The 18,821-nt window shown below is 35.0% G+C and overlaps 1 protein-coding gene across 2 annotated transcripts in view; it reads right to left on the bottom strand.

The window, feature by feature from the left end:
- Nucleotides 1–18,821, bottom strand: part of UBE2E3 (ubiquitin conjugating enzyme E2 E3) — an 83,326-nt gene that overhangs the window by 63,401 nt on the left and 1,104 nt on the right. The window contains exons 1-3 of one of the 2 annotated variants that reach the window (XM_023212356.2): nt 18,554–18,821; nt 17,708–17,926; nt 15,856–15,906 (exon numbers count right to left, since the gene is read on the bottom strand). In XM_023212356.2, coding sequence (XP_023068124.1) covers nt 15,856–15,906; nt 17,708–17,901 — 245 coding nt within the window. In that variant the 5' untranslated portion in view covers nt 17,902–17,926; nt 18,554–18,821. The remainder of the gene's footprint in view (nt 1–15,855; nt 15,907–17,707; nt 17,927–18,553) is intronic. The other variant, XM_023212355.2, reaches the window with a different exon arrangement.

Genomic DNA, 18,821 nt, shown 5'->3' with positions numbered 1-18,821 from the left:
AGTTGCACCTTATTATGTTCCGATTTACTTCTACTTTCAGCTGTTTGCACTACAATTTGATGCTTTCTCATTAAGTCTTTGTAACTACAGACACGCTCACACACAGGGCCTTAATATTCTTAAGACTCCTCCCCCCAACATTATTACCAACGGTTATTGTGCATTATGACGTAGGTAAATTACACAGGGTGCTTAGATTAAGAAATGACTAGCCATTAAAATCAAGTAGGAAACATGATCGTAATTGTTCTTCCATAGCTTCATAGAGGATAAATGAATTTCATCATCTCCCCCTGCCCCTTCCCCACTCTCCTTATCCCTACTGAGACCACTGGCCTCAGTACCAGACACAGAGTACTGCTTCTCACATTACTACCTGAATCCTTAGATGTGCCTTCTTAAAATGCACATTGTCAGGTCACCCTTGGCCCACTAAGTAAGAAGCTCTGCTTTGGGTAATTGCTGATTATAAGAATCTCCTGATTCACCAAGTCCAACCAGAACACCACCAATTTATAGCATGAGGGTAAGGTGAACCTATAATTTATCACACAAACTCGGGTATTTCTAAAAGTGAAAGGAAATGCTATTAATATTTTTGTCAAGACAACAGATGTAAACCAAGGTGTATGGTCAAACACTGTTGCCGTTGTGCTCTACACTTTGAGAATCTGGCAAGTTTCAGAACTACTTTCAACTAAGTTAATTAAAATTATTCTTACAGCTCTACAGCATTTTACTGACATGAAAATGTAAAGAAACATAAGAGCTATACCCAGTCCTAGTGCCTGGTTCAGCTGGGAGGAAAGGGCACATGACAAGAGGCAGTACCAGTGAATTAAATATTAGTAGTACAAATGTCTCCCAAAAGAGACATGTGCAGGAAAGATGTAAAATTTGAAATAGACTTTAAAAGATCACTATCACTTGAAGGATGAAAGCCATCCTAGGCAACGAGAGACGTAAACAAAGATGCAGAATCTAGAAAACCCAAGTTTTACTCAGGTAGTAGGAAACAATACTTTTGCTACAACATAAGACTTTTCTACACAATGGGAAAAAAAAATAAAGATAAGATAAAAATAAAGATCAATTAAGAGAGCTACATGCAGGTAATTTGGATAGACAACCACTGGGACTCTGAGGGAAATCCATCACCAAAAAGCAGCTGTGATACAATGTGGCATGAGAGCCTAGGGGAGATGAGAAGGGATAAACGACACAAGGGTGAAAAAAGCATATGTACCACATACATGAAGAAATACTAAAGGAGGGTGGGAGAAAGACGAGACATTTCAAGTACATCAGAAAAGAGGAAACTAAAGAGAACATGGGCATATAAAACAAAAAAAGACACAGAGTAAGTCATATGAAAAAATACTAACAGGTAATATTTCCAAATGACCTTTCTAAAATAAAATGAAAGAGGAAAAGCCATATAACAAAAAGATGAAAGAAATACAAGACACAAAACTGGACAAAAAAATTAATACAGATAGATAGATAAATGGGATAATAAGTAGAGAAAGATGAAACAATTAAATGAGCTTAAAAAAACTCTTAGAAAAAGAGGTTAAATAATTGAAGAGAGATTAGCAATAAGAGTGAAAAAAAAGTGTAGTTTGAAGCAATGGGGTAAACAGAAATCCTTTTAAGAACAAAAGTTTTCCTGTAAATGAAAAAAAAGAATTCATTAATAATAAAAAGATCAAACGGATACACAGAGTCACATATTTATAAGAGCCGTGTGTGTGCGCGTACATACACATTAAGCTCATGCACAAAGTTCAAATGTACTATGAGAGTTCAGAATTGCGGGGAGGTGTAAAAAGTAAAAAGCTAGAGGAAGAAATTTTTTTTTTCACATATTAGACAATTACATATGCAGTAAAAATCACACAAACTTAGTCGAGATACATTTTATGTAAGAAACACAACTATTACAAATTATTATATATTACTCAAAGTAATGCTATATAAAATTAGTTTCTTACAACATTATGATTTGCTATCACTGCAATGTGGAATCTAGACCAGTAATTTGCAAGTGCAAGTGATAGCCCCTCCCCTCCAAGATATCTGGAAATGGGGGGAAGAGGCAGGTTTTGGTGGCCAGAACATGGCATTTAGTTAGCAGAGTCTGAGGATGTTCAATGTCTTCCAAGTCAAAGCACAATCCAGTCAAATATAACTAAGATGCCCCTGATGAGAAACACTAAACAAAGGAGGCTACTTCTTGTATATTAACAACAGAGTTAATTTTTAAGTTCAATTATTGTGACAAATTAATTTGATTCTGATAAAGGTTTGCCTTCTACCTTAATCTACCCCCTCAGTTTAATTCAAAACTTAAAGCAGATCTATAGTTTTAATAAAGATATCGCAGTTCTCCTAATGCCAAGACTTAATTATCTCTGACAACTGACAAGGAAGTGGCTAAAAGAATGTCATGTTTGAAACAACAGCTTAAAATAAGTATTCAGTTTTCAAAATAATACCTAGAGCAATGGTTAAGTTGAATGTATGCACTTGCATTGTTACACACCAAATAGGTCCATATGACTTTTACCCTCTAAGGTTTCCTAGAGCAAAGCAATTTAAGCTGAAGTTTTTTTTTTTAATTAAGAATTAAGAAATTCTATAAAGATGATAGCAATAAACTGAAGTACTACAAGGGGTTGATATACAATTAAGAGTTGGCAATCATTCTGAAAAGGATACTAGGACACCAACTCGTTATTTTGAAAAAGAAGAAAAAATTGGTAAGGGAAAAACATTAAGCACATATCATACCTTTAGTATGCAACTTGCATGACTAGGTAACCAAACAGGAGATGAGAATAAGTTTCTGTTTAGAACTGTATTCCAATGGCTGCTAACATCACAAAACAACAACCAGATCTTAGGTGCCTTTTGATACACAAGCACACCAGGAGTTTTGTTTTGTTAAAACAAAACAAACAAACAAAAAGTAGTAGTAGTTAGAAGAAAAAGAAATCCAGCTTGAATTTCTGTGGTGTAGTTTAATATCCCAAACATACAAGAAACACTAAGGATGAAGAAAGATATTAAACTACACCACAGAAATCCAATAAGCAAAACAGTCTCTAAGAAACTCAGCCTGGTTTCTTCAATAAACAAACTGCAAAAATGAAGAAAACACTGAGGAGAACCTTATAGATAAGAAAATAAAAAAAGAAAAACTCTGAGTATAACTTCTGATGCCCCAAAAACTTAACTACTAATAGCCTATTCTTGACCTGAAGTCTTACCAACAACAAAAATATTTTGTATGTTACATGTATTATATACTGTATTCTTACAGTAAAATAAGCAAAGGAAAACCATGAGAAAATACATTTACAGTACTATACTGTAATTATCAATATTGTAAGCTTGTCTGAAACAGCAGACACCTACAGCTGCAGATTTCAATCTACAGTACACGCACGACAAGCAATTCAACTTTTTCTTGTAAAGTCATGACTTTTCTCTGCTTCTTGGAAGCATTTCCAGCATCACTAGCGCCACTTCACATGGGTCCCATGGTGTTATTCAAGCTTCACAGTATTGCACTAAACATGGTAAAATATACATAAGAACCAGGAGAAATCACTTTTTACTGCAATACCCAATTTACTGGAGTGATGAACTGCTTATACAGAAATGATCAGCATCACATAGTTTTAAGCAGATACTTGCAACACTACAGCTCACTGCAACAGCAACAGGAGGTGGTTACAAAATTACTGCCGTAATACAGTATGTACTATACTTAATTTTATGCAGTTATGATTTAGTATTTATATTTGTTTACGTTTCTCTTGACTCCAAATGGCACCATGTATGATCTGTAAATGTCTATGTAAGTTTTGATAAATTCTAACTTTTTATAATAGATTTGTGTATTACTTCACAGTAGTAAATGATAAAACAGATTAGTATCCACATGTGTTTTGTGGATTCATGACAAGCTTAACCTTTTCTTAATATTTTCACTATTTCTAGGCTACACCATTCATCTGCAAGTTTTTTCAAATTGTAAATCTCTAAATATTTTTCCAATACATTTATTGAAAAAAGTTATCTATAAATGAATGCACTCGTTCAAATTCATGTTGTTCAAAGGTCAACTGGCCTTTACTTGTATCCTCATTCAAATAACTGTGGGGAAGGAAGGACAACACCCATTTGTAACCCTAAACAATGACTGATTACGGAGCTACTGAAAATTTGTAGGCATGCTGATGTCACAATGGTTAAGTTAAAAGGAGTCTTATCTTTTGAAAGTGCATAGTGAAATACTTGCATATTTTAAGATACAGATGAAATGATGTCTGAGATTTGTTTTAATGTAATAATGGGAGAGTGAAATGGATAGGGGCATAGATGAAGCCAGATTGGCCATGATTAGGTAACTACTGAAACTGGATAAAGGTTATATTTATGGAGGTTCATCATACCAGCCTGTTTACTTTTGTGTATGTTTCAAGTTCTCCAAAATTAAGAAACCTCGGCAGAAGGGAAAAGTGGTAATTGCAACATGCTTATTTTAGGGTTTTCAAAAGAACAAAATGAGTATTTGGCATCTTCTAATGGAAATGGGGATAGTGAGCATCTGGGAAGATGAGAAAAATGTCTTTTAAAATTTTACAAGGACACTGGTGTAAATATAAAATGAAGAAAAATTAAAGGCACACTAGTTAAAACTGCCATTGAATTCCACACAGATTTACATGCCTCTGAGTTTGTGTTCAAAGCCTTCAAATGCCAGGTTTCTTCTCATTGTGACACCAGGTAAATTTAGTACAAGCATATATATTCCAAATCTAACAAATAACACCACTACCCTAAGAAACAAGTATGAGGCAAGAATAAATCATAAAGCCAACGCCTTATGCTTACCCTCTACATTTTGTTATTGCTACTGTTTAAATTGAGAAGACTACAGAAAGCAAAAGGAAGCTATAAAAAATATGTAGCCACAATCTTCTGAGATCGATTCTCTTCGGGACCCTGAATAAATGGATTCTTGACCTACTAAAATTTAATGTGAAAAAATGATCCATTTGTAAAGGATCTATAATACTGTAAATGGCAAAACTAACTACAAATAACCACCCTCAGAAAGGGAATAAACAGTGTTTATAAAAAGTGAGACGCATGGATGTAAAGGGAGGATCATGATGATGATTTATAAGTGAAGGAAAATAAAATAAAAAGGTAACAAAATTCATGTTTCCCTAGGCCTTTCATTCAGACCAAAAGATGTGGAACTATACTCCCAAAAGCAATTTTGGACTAGAGATGTCTTTATTTTTCCCCAGACAAGCTGGAAGTTAAACAGAATGACTGAGTATATTTGCTCTGGAACATTAAAGCAGCAAAAAACTTTGGAATGGCATAACTAGTCCAAAAGCTTCTAAAAAAGAGACTACACCGCAGTTCCTTTCAAAGCTTCATTTGTTGTGAATAACCATAAAATTAAAACAATTATTATACACATCAAGGACCAAAAAGAAGGAACTGGGATGTTTAAAAACTGAATGACCCTAAGCTGATCCTCACTATTGGTATTACTTTATCACCACCTACTGACAGGCACATCGAAAACAGATGCAATAAACAAGCTTTTGTTATTTCTCTATATACCCTTATAAAACTGATAGAATGTCAACAGAGAGAAAAATCTCAAGGCTTTAGAATTTAACTTTATTACTGCATTTAGACAAGATGTAAGGCACATATTTACTTAATAAAACTCAATAATGTCATCAATTTAAAATGAAATATATAAATATGGTAGATCACCCTGAGAACATTAGTTCTGTTTTATAAAGTGGACCAGCCACTCTTCCAAAGAGACTCACTGGAAAAAGCAAATCCCAGCCTGACCAACATGGTGAAACCCTGTCTCTACTAAAAAAACACACAATTAGTCAGGTGTGGTGGCACATGCCCATAGTCCCAGCTACCCGGGAGGCTGAGGCAGGAGAACTGCTTGAACCCGGGAGGCAGAGGTTGCAGTGAGCTGATATTGTGCCATTTCACTCCAGAGCGAGACTCTGTCTCCAAAAAGAAAAAAAAAGTTAGCTGGGCATGGTGGGGTGCGCCTGTAGTCCCAGTTACTCAGGAGGCTGAGGTGGGAAGATAGCTTGAGGCTGGGAGGCAGAGGTTACACTGGGCCAAGATCGTGCTGCACACCAGCCTGAGTGACAGAGTGAGATCCTGTCTCAAAAAAAAAAAAGAAAAGAGAAAAAGCAAATCCCCATACTAATGATCACAAGTTTACATAAATTTAAAAGTACAAATTCATAAGTTTAGGATAAACAATTTAAATAAACTATGAAATATATAAAACAAGACAAAATTAAGAGGAACCTAATAAAAAAATCCAAATTTCTGCAAAAAAAATCAGAGCTGGTATCAATATTAAAAGATAATACATGCTCACATTACTGAGATATCAGCTTTAAAAATCCCTTAAAATCTTACATGATTGGAGTTTTTCCTCATAAAACACAAAAATTCTTATCTGCAGAGAGAATTTTTCCAATTTCAAAGCAATTCATAAACATGGAATGTTTCACAACACCCCAGAGAAAAGAGTAAACGTAGATTTAAAAGTTACTCCTCTGCCTATGAGAAAGCCATACATAAAGAATTACATGGCTGCAAACAGATTTACCTTTTCCATTATGATCATATTCAATCCCTGACCGTCTTCCTACAAAGAAAGAGAACAAGACAAGACAGTTGACCACTTGGGGAATACTACCTGAAAAGAAAATGCTTCTGAATGATAATTTTAAAAAGATAAATGTAGTAAGGGCTTGGCATCTCCAAGCCAAAGAAGGAAACTCTCTTCTTTCTCCAGTTCACCATCTGGACTTTATTTGCCAGATTCTAAAGCCTGACAGGAACAGTATTTTGGATCCTTTGAGAAATAAGCAAATGAAAGGGATATACTTACACTAAGCATGTACTTATAGATCTATATCGACTCTGCTTTTACCAGATTTTTCAAACAGCACTGTACAAAACCAAAAATGCTTTCATTTCAAGTCAAAAACTAGGTTTTTGCCTTGGATCTGTCATATATACATACACACTGCATGACATTTGGCAATTTTCTCATCATTCACGTTCAGTTTTGAAATCTAAACAGAATAATAATATTTACTTCATAGAGTTGTTTTAGGATTTAAAACAAAATATTGTATTATTGGGTTTCTGTACTGTGGAACCTAGTACAGTGCCAAGCTGGTACTCAATTATTTCCTCTTTAAGCTTTTGAAGTGAGAGTGAAAGTCACGTATTCAGAGAGAGAGAGAGAGAAAGAGAGAATATGTGTGTCTGCTTTGTGGCACGGAAATTGATTTCTCACCGAGTATTTGTACACTTCTACACATTTTTCAGCTACTTTGCAGTTACTCTACATGGATGACTAATTCATGCCTTACTTCCAGACCAAAGCACTTGAAAGTTGCCACATGACCTTCCAGGTGTCTTGCCTGGACACATGTTCCAAATGTCAGAGCTACAAGATACACAGACACAAGTCAACACAGAGAAGAGCTACCCAAGATAGTCTCTGGACCCACAGTGGACTTCACATGAGTGAGAAATAAATCTTTATATGTTGAGCCACTGAGCCTTCTAGTTTTGTTTGTAATCACAACACAAGCAGCAAAATTTAATGTCTCTTTTTATAGTCTAATTGCACTTAATGTAAGGCAAAATACATACATAAGTATTAAGTATTACTTAATACTTGTGTTTAAGTATTAAAGATTATCTTCCTCTCTGTGTAATATTGTGTATCTAGAATGAATGGAATGATTAAAAGACAGTATTTGAAAGCAAAGTGAAAAAACAACCCAACATACAAAGAACAACTTAAAAACAAGTGGACACTGATAGTTTCACCTTAAGAGAAAAGAACTCTTAAGCATACAAGTTGCAAAACAAAAAACCCAATAAACCAAAAATAACAACTGAGAAACCAAAATCAGCTATTAGGAAACAGGTAAAGAAGAAAGCAAAGCAAATAAAAACACCCTTTCATCATGAGTAGTAAGTAATTTCAGTCATGGTCACGTAACAGAAGTAGCAAAGCAGTCCCTATTTATCCATGCAGTTCCACTTCCCACAGTTCCCGTTACTCTAGGTCAACCACAATCCAAAAACATTAAATGGAAAAATTCCAGAAATAATTCTTAAGTTTTAAATTGCACCTCATTCTAAGCAGCATGATGAAATCTCACATTGCCCTGTTCCATCCCACTTGGACTTGAATCATACTTTTGTCCAGTTTACCCACACTGTATATGCTCTAGTCCAGAAGTGTCCAATCTTTTGGTTTCCCTGGGCCACAGGAGAAGAAGAACTCTCTTGCGCCACACATAAAATACACTAACACTAATAATAGCTGATAAGCTTAAAAAAAAAAAGAAAGAAAGAAAAAAGAAAAAAAAAAAGAAAATCGCAAAAAAATCTTAAAATGTTTTAAGAAAGTTTATGAATTTGTGTCAGACCACATTCAAAGATGTCCTGGCCACCATGTGGCCCAAGGGCTGCAGGTAGAACAAGCTTGCTCTAGTCACTCAGTAGTGGTCTTCGCTATCAGACTCCACTATTAGAATTGGTTATAGACTACTGCAGTGCTTATTTTCAGATAACCCTCATTTTACTTAACAATGGCTACTACGTCAACTTTCAGGCATCCACCGAGGAGTCTTGAAATGTATTCCCCACAGATAAGGGGGAACTATTGTATAGGGCCATTAACAGCTTATCTACAATTCTAGAATCTCAAAACTCTGAAAAAAAAAAGTTTTAATAAGGTTGTTACAAAATAATTTGGTAGCAACCCTAAATCTGAACTGACTTGAAACTAGTTGTAGCTTCTATTTATCCCACCTGTATGAATATTAATACATTTTTGGTGTGGAAACAGTAATGCAAAGAAACAGTAATGCTGTGGAACAGATTACATAAAGTACCACAAACACATCATATTACCTTTCTAAAACATGAAAATTTCTGCATTCTGAAATACATCCGGCCCCAAGGGTTTGAAATAAAGGACTGGGAACTTGTAAAAACTGAAGTAACTTGTGTATTGTCGTAATGATGAAAATAAAACCCAAATGAGGAGCACAAATTTCTAACCTGCGTGTAATTCAATGTCAAACTGAATTTTGATGACTGTCCAATGTTATTTCTCCATGATGTTATTTTAATACTCCTAGTAGAATAGACATAACCCGCCTAAAGGTAGATCATGCAGGGATATAATTAACTGGCACAAGACCTAAAATAAATAAAAATACTGCTGTAAGCATTTCTGGCCTCAGAAGACCATAATTTAGCAGGTACTCAAGGTAGCCATTCCTGTGGTTTCACATAAAAAATAATACACACGTATGTCAAATAATGTAAGATATGTGTAAACTATGCATAGAAGTAGCAGGAAGTGAAGAATCAGCTGAGGAGGGTGTAGGTGAATATATTAAGGAGGCATCACTAATAAGACAGGAAAACAGTCAAAAGTAAACTATTCAAACATTCAAGAGGCAAAGTACAGGAACAAATATCTATAGGAGGATCTCTCAACTTCAGCACTAGACATTTTGGCCCAGGTAATCCTTTATTGTGGGGCGTCTGTCCTATGTATTACAGGGTATTCAGCAGTATCCCTGACTTCTACCTACTAACATCAGTGGTAGCCCCCTTCTCCCTCAGTTATGAAAAGCAAAAATATCTCCAGGCATTACCAATTGTCACCTAGCCTGGGGGCTGGGGAAGGGCAGGATAAAAATTGCCTCAGTTGAGAACCACTGATCCAAAGGCAAAAAAAAAGATTAAGTTTGAAGATGTTTCAGCTTCCAGATTCCAATTAAAATGCCCAAATATACTTACCTGTCAAAATTGGTATGTGAAAAAAAAAAATCACTTTCTATTTCTCTTGATTTACAAGTGATTTTATTATGTTTTCATCTCATATTGATAGGGAAGAAGAGACTGAAAAGTCAAGTTCTTCATTCTCAATCTGAATGTCCTTACACTCTATGTAAGACTTGTTGATTTTCCTGAAAATCAAACATAGCCATAGTTGCTGTTACAGCAACGCATTTAAGGAAAGAATAAAGTACTAATTGGTTATGAGAAGAATATGATTTGCAGCATGTAGCTGCAAAGTAAACACGTAACTTTTCTAAAAGCACACGCTGTTTTACCCACCTTCTAATTACATTATCTGCATTGAACTTACTAGATCCTTAATAAAAATGTGAAGTTTAGAGGGAAGAATATTATTTTCACTTGGTCACTCCTTTGGAAAATGTTTCTAGTCACACAGCGTACTGAGCATTTCTGCTACACTGGTATGTATGGAGGAAATAACTAGGCCTACTGTGAGTATCAATTTCCTCTCATAAGCAAATACAGTAGCTAGGTAAACTGTGAATAGGTTATTAAATATTAAGTATCATAATTATTGAAAAGGTAAAGAACGTATAGGATATTTAATAAATTTTCTCTTAAGTCATTGTTTTGCCTGGAATTACTATTTCTATGTCAATTTGAGAGATTTCAATTTATTTATTAACAGACCTTCACACGCAAAGCACCATGTGAAGGAAGGAAGGGATACAAAAATGAATAAGACAATCTCTGCCTTCAAGGAACACTCGCTATTGCAGAAGGTAGACAAGTATTATAATACAGCATGAAAAAAGTACTTTATTACAGTTGTGTTAAAAAAACTACTGGCTTATTGAGAAATAAAATATCAATTTGCTTTGATCATAAACCGTTTAAAATTATCACTAATGCCCAAGTCCCCAGAAAAATCCTCATGACTTCTGAAGTCTATATTGATGCCAAAATGAATTTATCAACAATAAAACTAATAATATAAACTACCTGTAGATGACCACGGCACAGTGGGATGAAAAATACTTTGTCAGAGTAGTTCCATATTTATCTGTTTTACAGTCGAGCTTCCAATTAAGATTTAATTTTTATAAAAAGGGGCTTCCAGGATCTTTTTTTTTTTGAAGAGTTAAAAATAAAAGGACTAGATAACCAATGAGACACAATCTTGTAGCAAACACTAAAACAAAAACAATCAAACGTATTAAGAAGAAAAAGCAATCTATCTATATGTGTGAGAGAGTTTACAACCAAGTACTCTACAAGCAACCAACAAAGCTAATAGAGGGATCACACGTTATTTCAATTATTACCTGCTTTCATATGCCAATTAGAAAAAAGCTTTCAAAATTTCTCCTTAGTTCACAGACAAGGAAAGAATGCTATGGGGTTAGGTAATGCAGGTAACAGCAATCCAGAATGTGAATTTTAGAACTGCTGATATAATCCCATTCACAGTAAAATCACAAATTCTTATATTTTAAAAGGTGAAAACACAATCATTACTCTTATCTAAAAATTGTTTATTATACTTTACTGGACAATCATAATATTCTCTATTGAATTAAATATCATTAATCTTATGTATGTTCCTTTAAAAGGGATGCAGTATTTGTTCATCTATGCCTGAAGCTTTTAGGTTTATTTTCTTTTTTACACAAGTTCCTAGGAACTACTTTTACTGACAATAAAAAACAAATTGCTTGTTATGTACTTGTACTCAATAATCTGGTGACGAATTAAGATAAAATTACATAAGATGTCAATGCACTGGAGAAAATGCCAGCAACAGTGAGAGCACACCGCTACACTGTGTCTCCCATTTTTATCTTGCTGTGACCACTTTACTGACTCGATTTACACTGCTACAAAACTTAAACATATTAATTCGTTTAATCCTCACAATAACCCTATTATAAACCGGGGTATTAATTTAATCCCCACTTTACAACTGAGAAGAACAGAAATATTCCAAAATGTATCTAAGGTAACACAGCAAGTTAGTGGCAGAGCATGGATCTCAACCCAGACAGTCTTGCTCCAGTACCAGCACTTTTCAAACCTACTTACATATGCAATTCACCAACAATCTTGTTAAATTCAAATTCTGGTTTGCAGGTTGGGGGAAGCAAGAGTCTGCATTTCTAACAAACTCATCTGTGACTGTGACGCAGATGCTGACAGTCTGCAGGTCACTCTTTTAAGTAGCAAAGTTCTAGTCTACCCTAGAAAATGATGGAAAGTGGTAGCAACCCTCAGAAGAAAACAGAATTTATCCTCAATTAGGCTAATGAGGAAGCTAGAGATTACCAACTACTGGTTTAGAAACAACTGCTTATTTTATGATTTCATTATTTTTTATTTTTAAAGAAGAAAGTTAACGAAATTACCTGATCTCAGGTTTTGCTAGTCAATATATTAATACTATAAACTTGAAACTGTAATACATATCCCCCAATACGGCCTTTTCCCACATCAATAAAATATTTATTAACACAAATACCCCCGAATATCTTCAGAATAGATTCACTCTGAACATACTGATGAATATTTTAAGTGTGTATATTTGTGCTTCTTCCTATATGGAAAGAAATTAAGGGTTAATGTTAGAAATCAAGTACCTTTCTAAACTTTTGCTATTCGCACAAGTGGTGACTAGGAGAGGACAAGGACACCCTCTGGGAAACAGACGGAAAGTAAATGTCTTAATAACACATCACTAAACAATTCTAGTCAATAATTCTCTCTAAATACAAATAGGGAAATAATGCCCATAACACAATTTCCCTTGACTCTCATTGATGCATCAATTATTTATACTCTATGTAAACAGCATAAACTGAAACCAATAAATAATATATCCCTATGTTTAGTACACTATGGTCCATGGCCCTCCAATACCTAAAACCTAAAATAACATCAAATCACTGGAAATAATGTCATTATCAAACTTTTACACTATCAGGAAAAGAAATATCAATGCTATCAAAATATATTAAAACATGTATAAAGCCATACACAATACTAACATCACCCTGGGTGTGTATGTACTAGACATAACTACATACTAATTAAAGAATATTTCATTAATTAAAAAATAGGAAGGGATTTTAGAGAAATTATCCCAGTCTGAATAATTTTTGTTTTGCTGAGTTTTCTTGTATTTCATTCAACTTTTTCCTGAATGTACACAGATACACTTTACATTTCTTCCCTGAGGAAGAATTAAAGCTGTCATGTACTTTGACAAACTTGTAAAAATCGTATTCAAGACTGTAATGGAATTCTGATTAAATAACTACACATGAAAGCCAAATGTATTAGGTTTCATAGATCTCAGGCAATATGAATTCACATATTCTAGAATTTATGAATATAGATTCCATTTTTAATTACAGCATAAATTAATAAATTTAAACTGTACAATCACCGTAAAGCTAAAATTCTCATTTACGTACTTGTGAATTAAAAGAACGTAACACCACAGTCTGTCACAGATCTGACACGAAGGCAAAAATATAATACAATTTCAGGCTTCTTATTTGTCAAAATTCTAAAACACCTTTACTGAATACTCAGTATTCCAATTCCCACTCAAGGACAAAAACTAGGTCTTCTTCCACCCAAAAGAATTTGAAGACAACCAAAGTATCTGGATATTTTACATGTGAGGCATACGGAAAAACACTGCCTCCAATAATAAGCAACAACTTATCCTGGTTCCCTACTAAGACATATTTTATGTCTGTTTTTCACATACCACAGCCACACATAAACTCATCCACTAAAAGAACTTGAGAACTAAAAGATGTCATTTGCAATAGGTGATAGTCATCACAGGTTGTGACAAGGGAAAGCAGGGATGAGGTGTTCCATGTTATTGTTCACAGAAAGCCCAAAGTTTTGATGTTTCACTAGTCTAATTACTAAATGAGGGACCATTATTTCAAGGACTTAAATGAAATCTGGTATATAAAGAGAAAGACAAGTGAAACCTCCTATCTCATGGAAAGATTCTACTCTCTCTAAAATAATCCTCAGTGACCTTGAGGAAACATTCCCGAGTTAAACATGTAAAGCAGATTTCTCTGGTAACTGCAACAGTAAGCTATTGCTCTGAGGGCACTCAACACATGTTACTAGGCTTTCTAGATTTATGCATATACATTAGTTTGTTCCATTTGCAGAAAATCAACAGAAAGCTTTAAAAATGTTTGACCTTACATGCAATTTTAAAACATTTAAGAGTTCTGAATTGATAGATCTTTACATTTTTCATAATGGGAAATATCAGAATACACTCTGCAAGTTAAGTGATTCTTCCAGGGAGCAAATGTAACTTGACCTCTCTAAATGGCTACAGATTTGACACACCATTTAGAAGGCTGGAGGGAAAATACTTTGATTTGCTTGTTCTCTAAAGCAGCACTGTTCAATAGAAATATAATGCAAGTCACATATGTAATTTTAAATATTCCAATAACCATATTAAAATAGTAAAAAATTGAAATTCATTTTAATAAAATTTTACAGCCAAATACATCCAAAATATTATTTTAACATGTAATGAACATATTTTTTAAGTCAATCCAATATTATACATTCTTTTGTTGTACTAAGTTTTCAAAACCCAACGTGTTTAAATTTTACCCTTTCAGCACATCTCATTTTGGACTAGCCACAACCGAAAAGGTCAACAGCCACATGTGGCAAGTGGCGATGTTACTGGACAGCACAGCCCTTAAGTAATACGTTGAGATCTCACATACCACTATCTCCTTAAAATTAGTTTACATTCATGTTTCCCGTTTGAACTGAAATTACAAATACAAGCAAACTGTTCATTCAGTGGATAAATCAGGATCAAATCACCTTATCTGAGGATCCAGTTAACATACACAATAAGAACTAACTGGATTATACTCTATTATATATCACAAGTAGACTTCAGAGATAGGGTCTGATCATCCCAAGTGAATACAACTTGTAACAGAAATACAGGTTAAACATGAAAACATTTTCCTACCAAACCATAAAACTGCCTTATTTCTTGCAGCCGCTCACATTATTGAGCACATATCTCTTCACAAATTATCTACAATATTGTTTTCTATGTGTGTTCAATTTTGTAAGCCATATAGTCATTTAAAAAAGAATAGAGCGCTATACAAACGAAATGAAAAAAATTATTGGAGAAAAAATAATCAACCAGATACTTTTAAAGTATCTTATAACAACCAATAATCTTAAATTCATCTACCTGAGTTCCACTGAAATGAATTCCCACAATTCCAATTCATTTACTGCTTTCCATACACATATTCCAACTACCAAAATTACCAAAAATGTCCTCAAGCCATCAGGACATTTGCTTAAAACGTAAATAATTCCAACAATGCATTCTGTAGAAAATGAGGACTAAAACCATTAGCTTAGCCCATAAAATTTATCCTTAAGGCTAGTACCTGAATAAATCAAACAGAACCAACTATATGCTTGTTTACTGCATTTACATTTTGTAACACCACATTCAGCAATTTCTAAATGGGGAAGGTCAGTCCAGATTGCACACAAGCAGTAACTTTAAAGCTGAGCAAAATTTTAGAAGTTTCTTCAGTATACTTCTGAATAAACACCCTCCACAGAAATACATCAGAACAAAAATCAGCACCATTCATAAGAATCTCAGAAGCACAAAATCAGTATATTCATAAATCCACAAAGTATACTTATGCTAAAAAGTATTTTTTCTCCCAATTTTATCTAGTTCACCTTCTACAATTTTTATTTAATGCACTTGCAAAGCTGTAAAGAAGCAAACGTTGTCTCCTCTGCTGCACACATATCCAGACAATACATCAATCTCTTGATATTTTTCCACAATTTGAAACCAAAACAACAAAATTCATTTCTTACCTGCAATTAGGAGGAGGATCAAGGGTTATTTCAGCTAGCTCCTTCTGAATTCTGTTAGTGAAATGAGAAGAGACAAAAAGGATTTGAGATAGTCTACAGAATAACCAGGGAATTACACTGCCCTCTACCACCATGCAGTTAAATGCAAGGCTGGCTCTGCCTTCAGTAATGCTAACATGGCTGCTTCCTCTTTGTTCTCAGAGGCATAACCCAAATCCCTTAACAGAAACTTTGCAGCTTTTTTTCTCACTTGCTGCTGCAAATAAGTGAGTCATTTACACTTGATTTGAGAAATACTCATCCACTAGTACTCAGTAAAGAATATAATATCTATTTCAAAACACTTTTTACCAAAGAAATTCTCTTTTCAAGCTTATATGCAAATGAGACAAAAAGGGAGGAGGGAAAGCACTGGAATATTTGACAAGGACTTCGAGTGACTTTTACTGAGGTAAAAATTAACAGGCTACTGCAAGAGCACATTAACAGTTCTGACAATATTTTATCTGTCAAAAAAAAGTTTAAAATTTACAAATATCTTTACTGGTGAAAAACTTTCAAAGACTACTTGACATTCTAATTTACCCATTTCTGTCTTCTCTGATCATAGGCACAGCACTTAAATTTAGTAAATACTGAGAGAAAGAGAAAATACATAGGCCTGAGTTAAGGGGGAGAAAAGCGGTTCCCTGATTTGATTCAAATTTAATATGCTTTCAAAACTTTACATGTGTCTAATATGTTCCGCATCAACACTATACCAAATTGAGGATTTTAAATTATGTCAAAGACTGCTGCCATTCAAAAATATTCTCAAGTTATTAACACATCATTACTGAGACAATAAAGGTGAAAATCCATAGAAAAATATGAGTATTTATGAATCACCACAGAATGTAGTATTTGATCAGTTTTTACATTTTTTCCTTTAGTTGTGATCAATAAAAATTAACAAAATGTCAACATTGGCTAACGCTGTAGAGATTATACATTTTATGTATAATTACTAGAGTTTGTGGATATTCCACTACTACTACCACTGACAGAGTCTCATTGACAGAATCTTTTCTTCTCTATCAGAAAATATAAATCAATAGGAAACAAATGATCTTCCACTTACATCCAATTAAATATGTTTCTCCTGCTGTTGAGTATTAACTTGTCAAGCACATCCACAAGTTTCAGAGTGAAGAGGCCCAAGGACAATGAAAGTTTTCTATCACCAGTGACACCTCAAATTGTAAAGTGCTACTTTTCAGTTTGATTTGCCCTCACAAGCACAGGAAGGGATAATCATAATTTAACCACGAAAGTTACCTGTGATACACGATTTAAAGTCATATTTTGTAAAACTGTAAGCAGATTCGCAGCACGATTTTAAATCTGCTTTCAAACAGAGCAAAGGCCTGAATTCGCAATTCTCTAGCAAATATGATCATTTCTGATCATTAAGTTTCATGAAGAGAGGCCCTGATAATCTCTGGAAGTGTCAATTTCATTAAAGAAGATTATGACTCATAAAAGGAAACATCCCCAAAGTACCATCCAATTTGGGTTCACCAAATTTTCCTTGCCAACTCCTTAAACAATCTGTCAGAATGTTAGTCTAAACTCTACTCAAGGACACTCTTAACTGAAGTTACCGAAGTACAGAATAAGTTTGCTTAAAAGCATAATTCTAGCAAGGTTGCTTACATACCACCTAAAGAATGACAACTCATTCAAGTACAAATAAACTGATACTGAAGTAAATATTTCTGAACTATTGCTATTGATGTAAAACCAACAAAAGCGTCCAACCACCTGGAAGACAACCTGACAAAGTGTGCTGGATCCTTCTTTTACACATTACCTTTTAGCACTAGTGGATAACTTAGCAGTGGTTTTGCTAGAGAGTTTGGTGTTTTTCTTCTGCTGGGCGGCAGAAGGTTTTCTTTCCTCTTGTTCTTCAGGCTCTGGAGCGGCTGGGTCTCGCTGGTCCGCATCTGAACTGCCACTGCTGGTGCTGGGGCTCTCATCATCGGACCTTTGCCTATCACTGGACATCTTGGTAAAGTTATCTCTTGGAAAACTTTTAAAGAGAACAGGGGAGGATGGGGAGAAAATGTTAAATCTAGGAAATAAACCAACAGCATTTTCTTCTATTCATCTAAAATCGTATTGTAATGAAAAAGCTTCAAAAGTGTTCACACTTATTTCATCATACAACAAGGGTAGAGGGGAGGTGATGTGTCACACAACGCCAGCGTTCAGGGATTTGCCGAACTCAAGTTAGAAAACCCACTCACATTTTTTTCCATCTCTTGGACAATCTATCAATTGTCTACTTTCTCAGAAGGCATGAAACAGATTTGCCAAGGAACTTAGGCAACAAGCATTAATAACATATGACACACTGTAAATAACAGATCTCGCTGAAAAATGTTTAAAAGTCACTAATAACGTCTAAATATTTACACACTGACATTGGTCAAAGCTACCAAATTCCCTTTCCGAGAGGAAAACACACCCTGTTAATCGCCCATATGCTTATTTAAGGTGGCGATTCCTTCTCAGTGCACGTAAAGCCTTTAAACACAACACTTGGAAATTTAAAAATCAAAAACGAGCTCCTCTAGCTGTTTCCACCGCCAGCAGCGAATATTCATCCGGCCAAGACCTAGCTGCCACCCTGGGAAAAGCAGAATTCAAACTGCACCTTCTGCAAAGCTCCCAATGCCACCAAGGTTCCTCGCTCAATTTTTACATCACGGACCGACATTTTGTCCAAAATAACGAAAAAAATAAGAAACCCAGAGGAAAAACAAACAAACAAACAAAGCCCCAAGAAGTGCAACAAATTTCCGCGCCCGCGGAGGCGAGCCGCGGCCGGCGGCGGCGGCCACGCAGCTCCGCGGCCCTTTGTGGGGAGGGCCGCGCGGGGGCCGCGGGCAGCGCTCGCCGCGCCGGGCGCCAAGTGATGCGAG

The sequence above is a fragment of the Piliocolobus tephrosceles genome, chromosome 11 (genome assembly GCF_002776525.5).
Source record: "Piliocolobus tephrosceles isolate RC106 chromosome 11, ASM277652v3, whole genome shotgun sequence".
NCBI lineage: Eukaryota > Metazoa > Chordata > Mammalia > Primates > Cercopithecidae > Piliocolobus > Piliocolobus tephrosceles.
This window is presented reverse-complemented; position numbering and strand designations above follow the sequence as displayed.